At 43.2% G+C, this 14186-nt stretch overlaps 2 protein-coding genes across 2 annotated transcripts in view; both read right to left on the bottom strand.

Annotated features, from left to right (window-relative positions):
* The window catches only part of MAD1L1 (mitotic arrest deficient 1 like 1), a 232828-nt gene extending 223145 nt beyond the window's left edge, over positions 1–9683 (bottom strand). Inside the window, exons 1-8 of the mRNA XM_026053930.1 lie at positions 9530–9683; positions 8605–8745; positions 6699–6878; positions 5811–5935; positions 5036–5117; positions 4021–4151; positions 2723–2837; positions 1766–1827 (exon numbers count right to left, since the gene is read on the bottom strand). Of these exons, the coding sequence (XP_025909715.1) occupies positions 1766–1827; positions 2723–2837; positions 4021–4151; positions 5036–5117; positions 5811–5935; positions 6699–6878; positions 8605–8745; positions 9530–9679 (986 nt within the window). The 5' untranslated portion in view covers positions 9680–9683. The remainder of the gene's footprint in view (positions 1–1765; positions 1828–2722; positions 2838–4020; positions 4152–5035; positions 5118–5810; positions 5936–6698; positions 6879–8604; positions 8746–9529) is intronic.
* Positions 9684–11612: 1929 nt separating this feature from the next.
* Positions 11613–14182, bottom strand: MRM2 (mitochondrial rRNA methyltransferase 2). The gene is made up of 3 exons (XM_026053929.1): positions 14151–14182; positions 13348–13637; positions 11613–12781 (listed from the first exon to the last, which is right to left on the bottom strand). The coding sequence occupies exons 1-3, from the start codon at positions 14180–14182 to the stop codon at positions 12357–12359; spliced, it is 747 nt and encodes a 248-aa protein (XP_025909714.1). The 3' UTR covers positions 11613–12356.
* Between the last annotated feature and the right edge of the window lie 4 nt (positions 14183–14186).

The following is a 14186-nucleotide window of genomic DNA, read 5'->3' as shown; positions in this document are numbered from 1 at the left end:
AAAGGAGGCAGGCATAATTCCACAGGGAACACTGGATAGAATACAACACAATACAAGAAATAGCCCAACATTCACTAGAGGTTAAAAAAGTTGTCCTTGTTTTCCTGGTTTATGGGAAGATGAGTCAAAAGACAGGACTTTATATGGAATAAATTGAGGCAGAAACTGGTTGATAATTGAGCCCAGCATAGGCAAACATGAGTAAACTGTTAATGACCATTTCCCCCACCCCTTAAAGAGCAGCATTATAAAACATTTAGTTCTTCCTAAGGTTCCAAACACAGTCCAGTACTAAAACATTAAAATTAACACTCCTAAAAGCTGTACCCTCCTTCCCAAATGTTTCTACATAAAATTACACTCAAAACTACACTCAAAAGCCCGATCATAAGTCGACCTGACAAAAGGCCTGCTGGGACCAGGCAATCAGTGAGCAGAAGTCATCGAGAGCAGACAGAAGAGATGCCCTGTGGAAGAGCTGGAAGAAATGAAAGCTATCCTCTCAAAAATTCACCAGCTGCATGCTCTTCCCCCCAGTGAAGAAAGTAATAAGATGAGAAATCATATTGTATTCTCCTTTTCTTTGCTTATCTTGTTATTAGTAAACAGCACAGTGCTCTGGCTCTTTGGGGCAACCCTCCAACTTGTTCCTATTTTCTTCTGCTCCGAGATAGGCAATTAATTCCCCTCAAGCTGTCACCACTGGCATGTCCCAATTGGGTTCCCGGAGAAATGAGCTCTTTATACTTGTCCTCTTCATATTCCTGACTGAAATGAACAGGCTATAAGAAGTCTAGGAAAAGGGAAAAGAAAAAAAGAAAAGGAGCAGAGGAAAGGAAAGGGATCACCCAGTTCCACTGGGGACCGCTTCATATAAAAGGCAATTTTTCTCAAGAGCAGTTCCTTCTTCAGTAGGATAGGACATTATTAATAGAAGCAAACAACATGGCCCAATCAAAAGCCTAGCATTTTACAGTGGATATTGTATTTTTACACAAAGTAATTATTAGACTTCAACAGGCAGAATCACTTGTCTCCATTTCTTTCCCACTGTGAAATTACCTGATTAAACCTTTAACAGTTTGAGGTGGGTAAAATGCTTTTACTCCACTGTCTGATGGGACAAGTTTTATGAAAAGGATTCCCACTATTTCTGTCCATTCCTTGCCACAGAATATTTAACACAATTCTAATTTCATCTAAATACACATATCCTGAGCAGGAAAAAAAAAGGAGCCTCAAGTGTGTTATCCACTTGCATGCCTCCAGAAACAAGCTTATTGTCCTTATAAAGCAGATAACACAGAGAAATTTAAGGGGCTTTCCTCTGTCCACAACAGCTTGATCCAGCAGTGTATTTCAACATCAGTTTTCAAGGAAGTTGCACTTACAGTAAATTAACCATGAGTAAGACATTCTTTTCTCTGCATAAAGAAAAAAGAGCTTCTCAAAGCTTACTGATTATACCAGCAGAATTTCTACCTAAACTTGAATGCAACTATATGCAAGAACTTCACGGATTCAAAGTGAACTCACCCTCAGAGATACCTGTCAAGTTGATTTGGTGAGAAAATATTTGTCACTTGACAGAATTATAATAGTTTGCATCTTTTAGTTCTTTTCATATGTAATAAAAGGTATTCCAAAAGCATCCACAGGATGACAAGATCACAAGAACATGATCAACAAGCTTCAGATATCAGGCTGACTAAAGGGGAATACACAGCAGTGCAAGAGTTCTAACTTCTCAGCTCTGAGCACGTACCTGATATTTAAGCCAGTGCTCTGGTCCAGTTTCTCCCAGCTTTTTAATTTTCCCAGAAGTTTCTATGATAAAGATCAAAGGAAGGGTTAGAGACAAAGTGATGCTGTAACAGCTCCTTTCCTGCATAGTTTTATTCTCCTTTCAAATTTGGCATCTTTTCTTTTTTTTTTTTTTTTCCCCCTGTGAATTTCATTATCTTGTTATCTAGGACTTTTGTAGTGTCATTCTCCAGCTCTCACAAACATTTTCCTGGGCACTACAGCTCTGAGACACATGGAATCCACTTCAGAGCTATGCATTACCCAACCCAGTGAGCTATCCCCACTGTACTACACCTTGGCAGACTAGACTCCGGGTAGCAGGGAAAACAATTTGCATTTCCACCTTAAGTTCTATAGCAGCTCAAGGGCCCTCTAGCCTTCTAGCTCTTCCTACAGCTTCTTCAGTTTCAGTCAATATCAGATCAGGCCATCTAAAACTGATTAGTCGTCATTACAGTTCTGCAAAGGAGCAAGTTTAGGCATGTAGGTTAATCTCTTGACCATCTTGACAGGATGGAAGCAAGACAATTATATTCACTGAAAAAACATTCTGAGCTGCCAGTTTGAGGAGCAATACAAAGATCCGTAGTTCAGCAACAATATATCTGGGAAGAGCTCAATATTAAAACACAAAAAGCCACACATTTGATGTCTTTCTTGCTTCTGATAGAAAAAACACTATTATGGGATTATTCATTATAGAAAATTTTCGTTTCAGATGAAGAGTAGATATCCTTTGTGTTTTTTACCATCCATTGCCATAACTCCCTTCACGTTGACACTTAAGTTTAGAAAATGCCTGGTTTCAACTTAGTAATTACAGCAAATAACACAAAACAGAATCAGACCAAAAGACAGGACAAGCAACAAAGCAACCCCTTATTTACTCCTCCACCACGCATTCCTAGCTCCTCACCTCATTCTCCAACTCCAGAGTCACTAGCTGTGCTTGCACTTTCTCATAGCGTTCCAGCTTCCTTTGCAGCCCTTCCACCTCCTCCTTGAGCAACCCGTTGTTCTCTTTCATTTCCCTAGGACAAAAAGCAAGGCAATCATTAAGGAACCACACTATTCAATCCCCACATACAACTTCCAGATATACATGAGAGGAGCATAAGGTAATGAACAAACATCACAACATTCAGCCCACTCACTTCTGTAACTTTCACTCCAAAAGCATTGCTACAAAAACTGCAGCTTTACTGAACTGTATTTTTCCACTCTACGTGTTGTCCTGATCATGTCTAAACAAACTGAAGATTCATATCTGCTTTACCGACTAGCAAAACAGCATGACAGGCAGCAAAAGACGCCCAATTCCCAGCTTCAGTTAGGCTGAAAGCAGAGTTGAAACACAGTAAGGAGCAGATACTCAGGGTTTACTTTAAGAAATGTGCAAGAGTGAAATAAAACTGTTAAAAACAAACATGTGATCTCTAACCTGTTGATATCATCATTCTGGGCCTAAAAATGAGTGAGAGAACTCCAAGAAAGTGAGACACCCATGAGAACAAAATTAAGAGATTATTTAATTTTAGGGTATGAAAAAAGCTGGCAAGATCAGATACTCAGGTAATTTAGGCTATTTTTAATGCATGTAAGGATGGAAATTTTTTTTTTTTTTGAGTAGGAAACAGAGTAACAAACACTTTTAAAACAAATTGTTGCAAATCAATTGCCACTTCAGAAATGCAGAAAGTCTGCTCTACAGAGGTCTATATGAAAATACTTTATAGATTTAAACAAAAGACTCTCCAAATATTATGCTAGCACAACAGCTTTAAAGCAGTGGTAACAATAACTAAACAATAACTTATTACAGATATGTTCAGCTGCCTTCTCTCTACGGGGATTTCTTTCACAAACCTGTATAGAATCAGTTCATCACTATCTTTAAACACTAAGTCTGTTCTAATAAATAGTTAGCACCTGCCAAAATGATCAATACTCATTCTGTGAAGCTCTTACTGAGATCAGGAGGATGACAGATCTCAAATCCTGTCACTTAGTAGCCATCACAACACTGCTCAATTCTGAGGCAGTATTTATACACAATATTTACATTTCTTTCTGAAATTTCCTATACAGAAGTTCACTATCACATGCCACACTAGAAACCACATAAGCCAGCTGCAGGAATTTGAATGTCCTTATAACGCAACTGCAGAAGGTACAGAGAAGTCAGCCCTACCAACAACCGAATCCTCCTTTCACCTGAAATAGACATTTTCCTCTCGGAGCTGTCGCAATTCCCGCTCCATTTTGGGGAAGCGGGCCAGTTCTGCCTTCATGTTCTTAACAATTAAAGCATCATGCTCCTGCTGGGAAAACTTCTGTTCTAGATCCTGGAAAAGAAGAGGCGACAAGAGAAGTACTATGATTATCTCCAAACTCCTAAGAACTAAGCTCCTCTCCACCCCCTTAGAAAGGCTCAAACATTTGTTGAGAGTTCTTTTACAGTCTGGTTACTGCAGTTGTCCTGTGTTCCCACCTTTCCTTCCCATGGCTCTGCTGCCTAATGTAGGGAAGCTGCCTTTCAGCGTAGTTTTCCCTCATGGAAACCACAGGCAATGCTACTGTTACTTGCCCAAAGAAAAGCATCGCTTTGTATCTCTCTCCCAAGAGGATAAGAAAATGAAGGAAGAGAGAGAGAAGAGGAAAAAAATAATAAAAAAATCTTCCACCAACCTACAGGTTAACTTGGAAGGACAGAAAGCATCTCTATGCTCACATTTAAGGCAGTGGTTTTGAAAGTTTTACAAGTAGCTGCACTTTCTAAAACACCTAACGAACAGCTAACTGCAGCTCCAAAGGAAGTATTTTCCAAGAAGTAGGAACCTAACTGTAGCTGCTAGGATCATCCTCCACCATTTAAAAAGGATCGCTCTAGAATACTAATGCAGTAGGCTCTGGCACAAGATCAAAGACAGCACTTCTTCCAGAGTATTGCCTAAGGATATAAATCTGTTCTCTATAGAGAAAGCATAGGTAATTTTTTTTTTTTTTTCCAACCTATTGATACAAAGATGAAGAACGTCACATAAAGGCTAGTTATGGGTAGCCTCGTCCATCCAATTGATTTTGGCCAACTTCATTTCTCTCCGGCTAGCAGACCAGATCCTTAACATGACAAAATCTATTTCCTCAAGAGAGTTTAAAAGGTGACTATTTTGGTCTTTTATGAAACAATCTAAAAACTGAACCTGGAGCCTGGACAGAGCTTACTCACCTTAATCTTTTGTTCATATTCTGCCAGCAAGGATTGGCTTGTTTGCAGTGTCTGGATTTGCTGAGTAGCCTCTTGCCATTTTCTGTTAGATGTAGACACAGGAGATACTTGGCAAACAGAAATCATGTACTAGGAACCAGTCGCATGCAGTAGTCAAACATTCTCAAATACTTCTAGTAAAGTATGCAAGTTAGTATCACAGAAGATGGCCCCAGACTCAGCTTCCCATCTAATTCAGAGACATTCTTAAGACCTTTAGAAACATTCAAAAAAGCCACTGTCATTCTGAAACCAACAAACATATACCTACGATAAAATAATGCAACTTGAATGAGAGCAATAAACAATGCTTTTGGAACTGAGAATCCAAAAGCAAGGAAGAATACACTCATTGTGTCTTTCAGCTACTCCTGTATAAGTCATATTGATCATATATACAAACTATGATTTGTGGCTTGATATTTCTATATTGCTCATTCTATAAAATTCAGATTAGCATTTACCACCCACTCACCTTCTGTTAACTCTGCAACATGAGCACACGACATGATTGAAAGATTTTAGCTTAAGTATTTTTTCCCCTTTAAGGTAAAGTTAAATTGCTCCTCAGAGCTAGTTTCAAACAACTATTATAACCTGCACACCCAGATCAAAGAACCCCTTTGAAGAGTAGAAATCAAATGCTGTTGAAAGTTTTCCGAGTGACAGTAGCTGCAGAAGACTGAAGGTTCCTTTGCCTCTTCCCCCCCGCCCCAGTCATTCACCCCCCGCTTACTTTTGTTGAACATCCAGTTGTTCCATCAGCTCCTGCTTCTCAGAGTCTTGGCTCGTCATCTGCATCTCTTGATTCATTATATTCCACTGCAGCTCAGATATTTTCCCTTTTAATACAGTGATTGTCTGAATTGACAAAAAAAAGAAAGAAAACAAGTGGGCCAGTGAGTCTCCAAGCTGGAGATTACTGACAGTGATACAGATATCAAATCCAACACAAGAGCAAAAGAGTGAATCCAGAAAGAACCCTGCAATCTTGCAAACGTCACCTTAAAAGGCAAAAGAAAAGTTTTACATGTTTTCATCTGTCAACCAAATTGTTCTTTCCTCAAAAACAATTGAGGCTCTCCAAAGGTTTGGTTCACATGGACAGCACTCAGTTCCATTTACCAGACAAGATATTTTGAGATGTTTAGCTTTTACATCTATCTATATAAATACATATTTTCCAGGTGCTCTCTAGAGACACCCATAGTATCTTATCCTAGTATTGATGGAAAAAAAAAAAAACCACACAGAGAAATGGAACTGCTACAAGCATTTCATATACGTTTAGTTTCTCTCAAGTGTCATCACTGTCCTCTTATTTCTGTTGTTGAGAATTGAAACACACCTTAAGTATGTTTACCTGCTTTATCACACAAATACATTACATTTCCAGTGATGCTTAAGCATGAAGAAAGTGTAAGGCCTTATAGCTATTGAGTGACAGCTGGTGCAGGACAACAAATTAAAAGAGATTACAAATACACTAGTTACAATGCCATCTCCCATAAATGAGCACAGATTCCTGTTGGAGTTGGGGAGAGGATGGAAAGGGAGTCGTTTTCAATTCACAAGATCCTCAAAGTCACCTGAAGCTATGAATGGATTAGAAATTTACTCTTACTTCATTAGCTTCAGCTAATTTGTCCTCCTTCTCTTGCAGTTTCTTGCTCATTGTCTCCATACTCTTTTTATAAGATTTGTTGAGCTCCATTTGTTCTTTCAGTTTATTTTCAGCTTCTACTTCCCTTTCCTGATATTGCTTTATACGTGTGAGCAGCTCCTGGTTACGGTCAGCCTCTCGCTTGTAAAGAAGAAAAAAATAAAATAAGCAAGGAAAAAAGTAGCACGACAGTGATCTCTACTCTTCCTACCTGCAATCATATAAACATCATCATGACACCATGTTACTAAGACCATAGTTTTAACCCTCACATTAGAGAGGTGCAAAATCTCCCTGGTAGCAATTCGATGCCAAGGAATTACCTGTTAGTGAAGCTTGAAAAGTAGCAGAGTCTGAGTGTCTTAGAGGGGAACATTAAGACTAGAATATAACATGGATTCACAGACTCCATTGCATACTTTACAGACCAACAAATAAGAAAACACTTTGTGCTCCAATTTAAAACTGACCCTTGCACAGTAAATTTACTTTCAGAATCTCAGCCTTAATACTTGAATTGAGACAAATTTCTCTTTGCAATTTCTGATTTAATAGATAAGAAACCAAGTTTAACCACACTAATTATTAAAAAAAAGCCAGCATTGCATGGGCTCAGGCTTTTCAACCACATTTGCTCCATTTCTGCTCTCTGACAACCTTTCATATACCATTCCAGTTTATGCCTACCACAAATTGATTAGCACTTATTGAAAAGGGTGCAGTAAATTGCTTTGCTAATCAAAGCAAATCAAGACACGGATTTACATAGTAAGCAAGGATTATGCAAAGCAGTGGGGGGGCTCCTAAAACCTTATCCACATGACTCAGAAAACACAGAATCTGAGCAGGGTAATTACCATGGTGCTGGATTATTGCTGCTCCCTTTTGTACCAGTATTTCAATGGTTTCTGTGACTGACTCAGCTAGATTCCAATTTGAACTCCTCCTGGCTTAATCCCAAGATCACCTGACTTCAGATGGAACGAGGAATTTAGTCACAGCCTCACTATTTCACAACCATACACTAAATCTGTCTCCCAACACCCTTTGAAATATATAACAAAATGTATTTTCTGCTTTTTAAGAGATTTCTTTTCTAGAAAAGTCATCTGCATACAAAACCTTTATTATGGTACAAAATCTACTGCTCTAATGCTTATTTCAATAACACAATTAAATACATATAGACATAAAACTAGAAAGCAATAAAAGTTATTAGTCCCTGAGTAGGGTTCACTGTCTTATCAATCCAAGCTCTCTCATTGACAGCACAAAGCTGGCACTGCTGTTATTCCAATTAATTAGTCACACGAACTAAACGTTTGCAGTTGTGCCAGAGAACATTTAGAACCACCTGGGAGGAAAAGGTTTAAACACTTCTGGGAGAAGAAAAAAAACAAGACCTTTTGTTATTGCTACTTATGACAACTTCAGTGCCAAACTAATAGAATCTAGTGATAGACCAGAGAATCCCGCAATTAAAAAAGCTGCTAATGTTCACACTGGCTCTGGTCGACAGCAACAAGTAACAAAACACACTGCAAGTAGAACAGTAGAGCCAAACAGTTGGCGCTGGGAGCCCAATGCCTACACAGTAGGTATTTCAGGAGTATTTACCACAAATTAGCTCAAGCCTTGCCCTGAATATCCACTAGCAGTTACAGAACACTATGTTTGCTCCTGCACTGCATTTTTCAATTTTGTTGCATCCAAAAGTCTAGTGTAGGCAGCCGATACAACATAAACGCAAAGCACAGCACAAGATCAAGATCTCAGCCCTGTTCAAACTAAAACACTAATGTAAACCTGCTACATATGTCCTTATAGAGGCCTATGATATCAAACCACCAGCAGCTTCCACACTTACCTCGTAGTTTCTAGCATTGGTATTAGCTGCCTTCTCCAGCTCGATGCGAGCTCTTTTGTGGCTGAGCTCCATCTGCATCTTCTCTCGTTCCACCTGCAGGAGCTGGGACTTGGAATGGATCTGCCCAGCTTGCTCTTCCAACTGGCCAGTTCATATGTGAAGAGAGATATTACACATCATTAACAGCACTTCAGTAACACAGTTATCACCCACCCGGTACCATCCGGCTGACACTTGGTTAGTACTTTATAAAATTACAAGGAAATTATCACTTCATTTGTGTCTTCTCACATAAGCTGCAGATTGGGAACCTAAGGCCAGGAGTTCAACAACACACTCAAAAACCCATATCATTGTTAAATGCAAACAATTTTAAGTTCCTCAAGAAGATTCTCACCCAACCTCCAGAGGCCCTCTGACAAAAATATACTTTGCTACCTAGAAGAAGGACAATTACAAATTCCCCAGGCTTCATCAGAGTAATAGCAACCAGCCAAGAAGGAGAGATCATTTCCCCTCATGAAATTCAACTGCTTAGCAAGCAAAGACAAAACACAAGCAGAAGTCTCCTGTATGTGTCAAGGCAAAGAAACTTTAAAGAAGGTGAAAAACAGTAAGAAGATACCTTACTGGAAAGATCCGTACTAGGCTCAGCAGACCGCAAACAGCTTACAAATTAATTTTGTGAGCTCATATAAAGAAGACTTTCCTTAAATTTTCACGAGACAGAAATACACCTAAAACTAATGTTTAAAAATAAAGATTTCAGAATGTTCACCCAAAACAAACATTTCCATTGCAGAGTGTACATGAATAGTTTTAGACGGAACGGTCAAGTCTTAGTGAAATCAATGCAATGCGTAGAATCAGATTATATCCACACCGAAGTGCTGCTGGGGCTCAGAGCAAGCAGCAGCCCCCTCACCTGCAGCCTCTGCTGATACTGCATCTGCAGGGAGCTCTGAGAGGAGCCTGGCGTAGCCAGCCCAGACGCCCCCTCCACACGCTGTGCGATGAAGTTGTTGAGGGATCTCAGCGTGGAGAAGACCGTGGTGTTGTTTTCCAAGTCCTCCATGGCTCTGCAAAGGCACAGAAAGGGTCAGCAAAATAGAGCAAAACAGGGAGACCAGCTGCTCTGCTCAGGGCGAGACCCACTGCCCTGGGTAGTGCTGAGCACAAGAACATCCTCCTTACAGAGCACAGGACCCACCTGTGGTCACTGCTAATGGGTTCACAGGTTCCTGCTGGGTCAGGTGAAACAGAAAATACGAACTGAAGCTAAAAATTGAGAGACTGATGCAGGACCTCTCCCCACTTGGCTCTCCACCAAAAGCTGTGCTCTTGTATTTACATACAATTTCCCCTGGATCTCAGCCCATAAATACACAGGCGTGCAAGACCAAATTCTCCCAGGCCTGAAGGAAGGGGACATGTTACCCTGTGCCAGAGGAGATACACAGCACCAACAAACCAAGCCCTCACTGCTCCTCCCCAGCGCATTTCCAGGGCTCTAGAGAGACCCAATCCCAGCCGAGCAGGGACATCTACCACAGATGAGGCGAGTTGATTCTGATTTCCAAAAGCCACTTTGGAAGACAGGTTTTAGGGGGGAGGCTTCCCAAGCTCAGAGGCCACTTCCCTAAGTGCAACTGCAGCTCCCTGCACAGACCTGCACAACTCTCCCTTCCGAGGGGTTCACCTGGGGCGGGTGGGACACAGGCAGAACAGACAGGAGCCAACAGGCAGCCAGGCTCCCGCACGCCCCTGGGGAAACGGGGCAGATTAGGGATTTTACAGAGGAAAGCAAAAATAAAAAACAAAGCTGAGCTGCCCAGCTCCGCGGCCGCAGGCCCCGCAGCCCTGGCGGCTACCGAGGGGGACGGCCGGAACGCGGCCGGGGCCGAGCAGGAGGTGCCGGGGGGCAGGGCCGCCTGTGGGGGTGCCCCGGGCCGGGGGAGGCCGCGGGAGCCGCGCGGGGAGCTGCGCTCGCCGCGGGGCCGCCCTCACCGCCGCTGCCGCCGCTTGGATCTCCCTCCTCGCGCCGCCGCCGCGATCTCGCGAGAACTCGCGCCCGCCTCCCGCGAGAAGAGGGCCCGCCGCCGCCGTAATGCCGCTAGTACGCGGGCCGCCTACCGTAATAACTGCTATATGCAGCGCCCTCAACAGCTTCTCCTGCTTCCCGCATGGATTTGGCTCCCAGGTCAGGCTGCAATTACGGACAGGGACAAATGGGCGCAGCTGGACCGCCCATGATGGGCTCATTCTCTCCCACCTGCGCCTCCCTCCAGCTCTTCCTCAGCAATCCCACTCTGCAAACCTTTTCTTTTCCTCACTTTGGCCCTATCAGCACTAGCTTCCCCCATCCTTGTCCCATTTATTCCTTCTTTCCCTCCTTTCTCTAGCACTTTTCCAGGGTCACTCAGAGCGTCCTTCTCACCCTGTCCTCCAGGCAGATACCAGTGTTCCCACCACTGAGCCCCCACCCTCCCCTCCTGCAGCTGCAAGCAGAGGAGAAAAAGTAAAAACCACGTGAATAACAAAACCACCCTGCTCGGTGCAGCTCTTCCTGCAAATCACAAGGTAAGAGGTTTTTCAAGTACGTTTGAAGTTTCAGGACTGCTGTATTTCTTCCCCCAAACACAAGCAAATCATCATGCAGCTCCCTAGTTGAGCCCGCTTGGCTAAAACTTTCATGCACAATGTTGAGTACAGAGATCCAGAATGGAAGGTGTCATACAAAGTAGTCATAACTTGATAAATTTTTAAGCAATTCAGAAAGAGGTGACTATAACTACCTGGAAGCTTTAAAAGCAGACGGTGCCACCAGCCCTCCTATAACTCAAGGCTCACTCAGGCTGATAAAAGAGCTATTTAATGTAAAAGTTGTCACTTCCAGATAAGATAGCAGCTATGTTTATTCTCACAAACAGAATTCTAGCAATTCAACAAATAATTTTACCTGTCTGGGATCCAAGAAATATCTTGTCATTTTACCTCATAAACATCACTAGTGAAATATGAAACACTACTGAAAACACAGGGAAAAATTATCTTCTCAACTGTGATGATCCTCTGTTGTTTGCTGGAGTTATGAGTACATGAAGTAATAATAACCAAAGACATCGTGTGCCTTTAGGTAAAGCAATGAAGCCTTGCAGTATCCCAGAGCCAGAGTCCTGTACTCTGCATGTCTGCATTACAGAACATAAGTGACAGCCTATAGGGGCAGATTCTGACATGCAGAAGTGTTATCTGTTTTCACATGAGCTAATAAATTGCACTAGCTTTTAAGAAAGACAAAGAGGAAATAAATTGGCTCAAGCTCCTCATGTCATTCCCTGTCGTTTTGGAAATTGCCTTTGTGGTTAATCTCCAATATGACAGCAGTAGTAGTGCAATGATTTTCAAGCACACATGTTAAAAAAAGCACTATAAACACTGTTTTATTTTCATTACTCCAGCCCAGGAGGTTTCCTTTCAGATTATTTTCTTCCTGGCAGATTTCTCCACAGGTGAGAGGCTAAATTGGACGTCTCTGCTTGTATAACTAGTGGATAAACGCAGTAGGGCACCATCCTCGTTTCATTTTTTTTGTATTTGAAAAGCATTGTTCATAAGATTTCCAGCATATTAACCCAGGTAGTGCTCAAAAATGCAACATTTAAAGTTGGGAGCTTATATTAAATATATGCCAAGTAAAACTTTCCAGCCAGTGCCTGATCACCAATTTGATGATCTGCAGTTCTCAGTTATCATTTCCCTTTGTAAAGTCTTGCCAAGTAGTAAGATTCAGCAGAATCCTTCCGGCTGGCCAGAGGCTTTACAGTTCTCACATCTTGAAACTGCTCCTTCAGTCTCCCCTGAAGAAGATGGGAGTCCTGCCCATCCCAGAATTTACAGAGTAGGGTTCCTTTGGGCTTTAAAATACTTCGGGATAGATCCAGAAGGCCTAGGCATAACTTGATCAGCTTCTGATGGTCCAGTTCTTTGAAGCCAGTTGCATTAGGGGCCATGTCACTCAGGACAACATCCACCTTCCCTGCAGGAAGCAAGCTGAGAATCGTCCTAAGCGTGGCTGGGTCTGTAACGTCGGCCTTCGACAGAAAGACTGCTCCGTCCAGCGGGGAAATGTGCAGAAGATCAATTCCAAGGACAAAACCAGTAGGGACAGTGGGATCTAGAAAACAGGGCTTGTCATAAGAATAAATGACACACCGATCACTCTTTATTATGTAAGTGCTGCAAAAGACTTGCATATAACTGAGCTCCGTGCTACAGAAAAACATACCACCAGACAAAGAGTTCTCCTGTCCATAAAGAGCTTGCTGTGCATATCTGGATGTGTGGATTCCTACATGCTAATCCATTTACAACATTAAAAATGAGTTCTCCCAGATAAGCAAGGGCTACTCTTTGCTCTTTGTTATTTTTTTTCTAGACTGGCAGTCCAGAAATTCTGCAGCCTCTAAGTAACTACCTCCAACTCAGCTAAGCAGAAGACTTAGCGGCTCCTACAGCAGCTCCTCACAGTAAGTTTTTATTTCACAGACTCAATTTCTCCAGACCATATCAATAATTAATCTGCTTCACTATCCCCCTGTGATCAGAGATCTGGAGTTCTCTGCTCCATGAAATTTCTGCCGGTGCCTGTGGCGATGATTTGTGCCCATGAACCTTGCCCATCAGCAGAGCTTTCTCATGGGCTCCGAAAGGAGCATCATCCCCACCTGCACAGGCACTCACCGGCACCCAGGGCATTGACCCTCTCCACAGCAACCTGGCTCCAAGCGCCGGGGGCCGCTCCACAGTCCAGAACAGAGAGCCCGGGATGCAGGATGCGATGCTTGTCGTCCATCTCCAGCAACTTGAAGGCGCTTCGGCAACGGTAACTCTGCTGCTTGGCCGCCTTCACGAAGGGATCCTTCCTGTGCCGCTCCAGCCACTGCTGCTCCGCACCCGTTTTCCTCCCGAGGACGGTGGCGGCCGCGTGGAACCACCCGCGCTGCAGGGAATGGCACATCCAGCTCCGGCTGCTGCCAAGGCGAGATGGGGTTAACGTAACGTTGAGCACAAAAACACTGCCCGTTTCCTATATAGTCACTATAGGGTGTTGTATAACACTGCCCACTTCTTATATAGTTACTATAGTTACTAATTCTCATCCTCACCAAGGTTTCCCCCCCATCTATCATCAAATTCCTCACAGCCTCCAGCTGGAAAACTGGAACTAAAGCCTTTGGACCAAGCCCTCACAGGCCACTCGCAGAGTGGGCAAAGGACAATCCTCAGGGCTGCCCATTCCTCCATCTTTTACACTCGAGAGCCAGAGCAGCCTCCAAGTAGCTCACAAGAGCCCTCAGATATAAGGAATTGCGAGGATAACAAATATCCAAGCGCAGGAACTCGCCAGCCCCCTCCTCGCACACCAGTGACCTCCCCAGGAGCCTCAGGCTCCCCCCGGCCGGGGCTGCCTGCGGGCCCCGCGGGCCGAGGACGCTCCTGCTCGGAGGGCAGCGCTGCCCGGGGGCCGCCCCCGCTCCACGCACCCGGCCGCGCCGCCACCTCCGCCCCGCGCCATGGCG

This window comes from Nothoprocta perdicaria, unplaced genomic scaffold (genome assembly GCF_003342845.1).
Source record: "Nothoprocta perdicaria isolate Ctin4 unplaced genomic scaffold, notPer1 scaffold_12, whole genome shotgun sequence".
Taxonomy (NCBI): Eukaryota; Metazoa; Chordata; class Aves; order Tinamiformes; family Tinamidae; genus Nothoprocta; species Nothoprocta perdicaria.
Note: the sequence above shows the minus strand (reverse complement) of the source record. Positions and strands in the feature narration are given on the sequence as shown.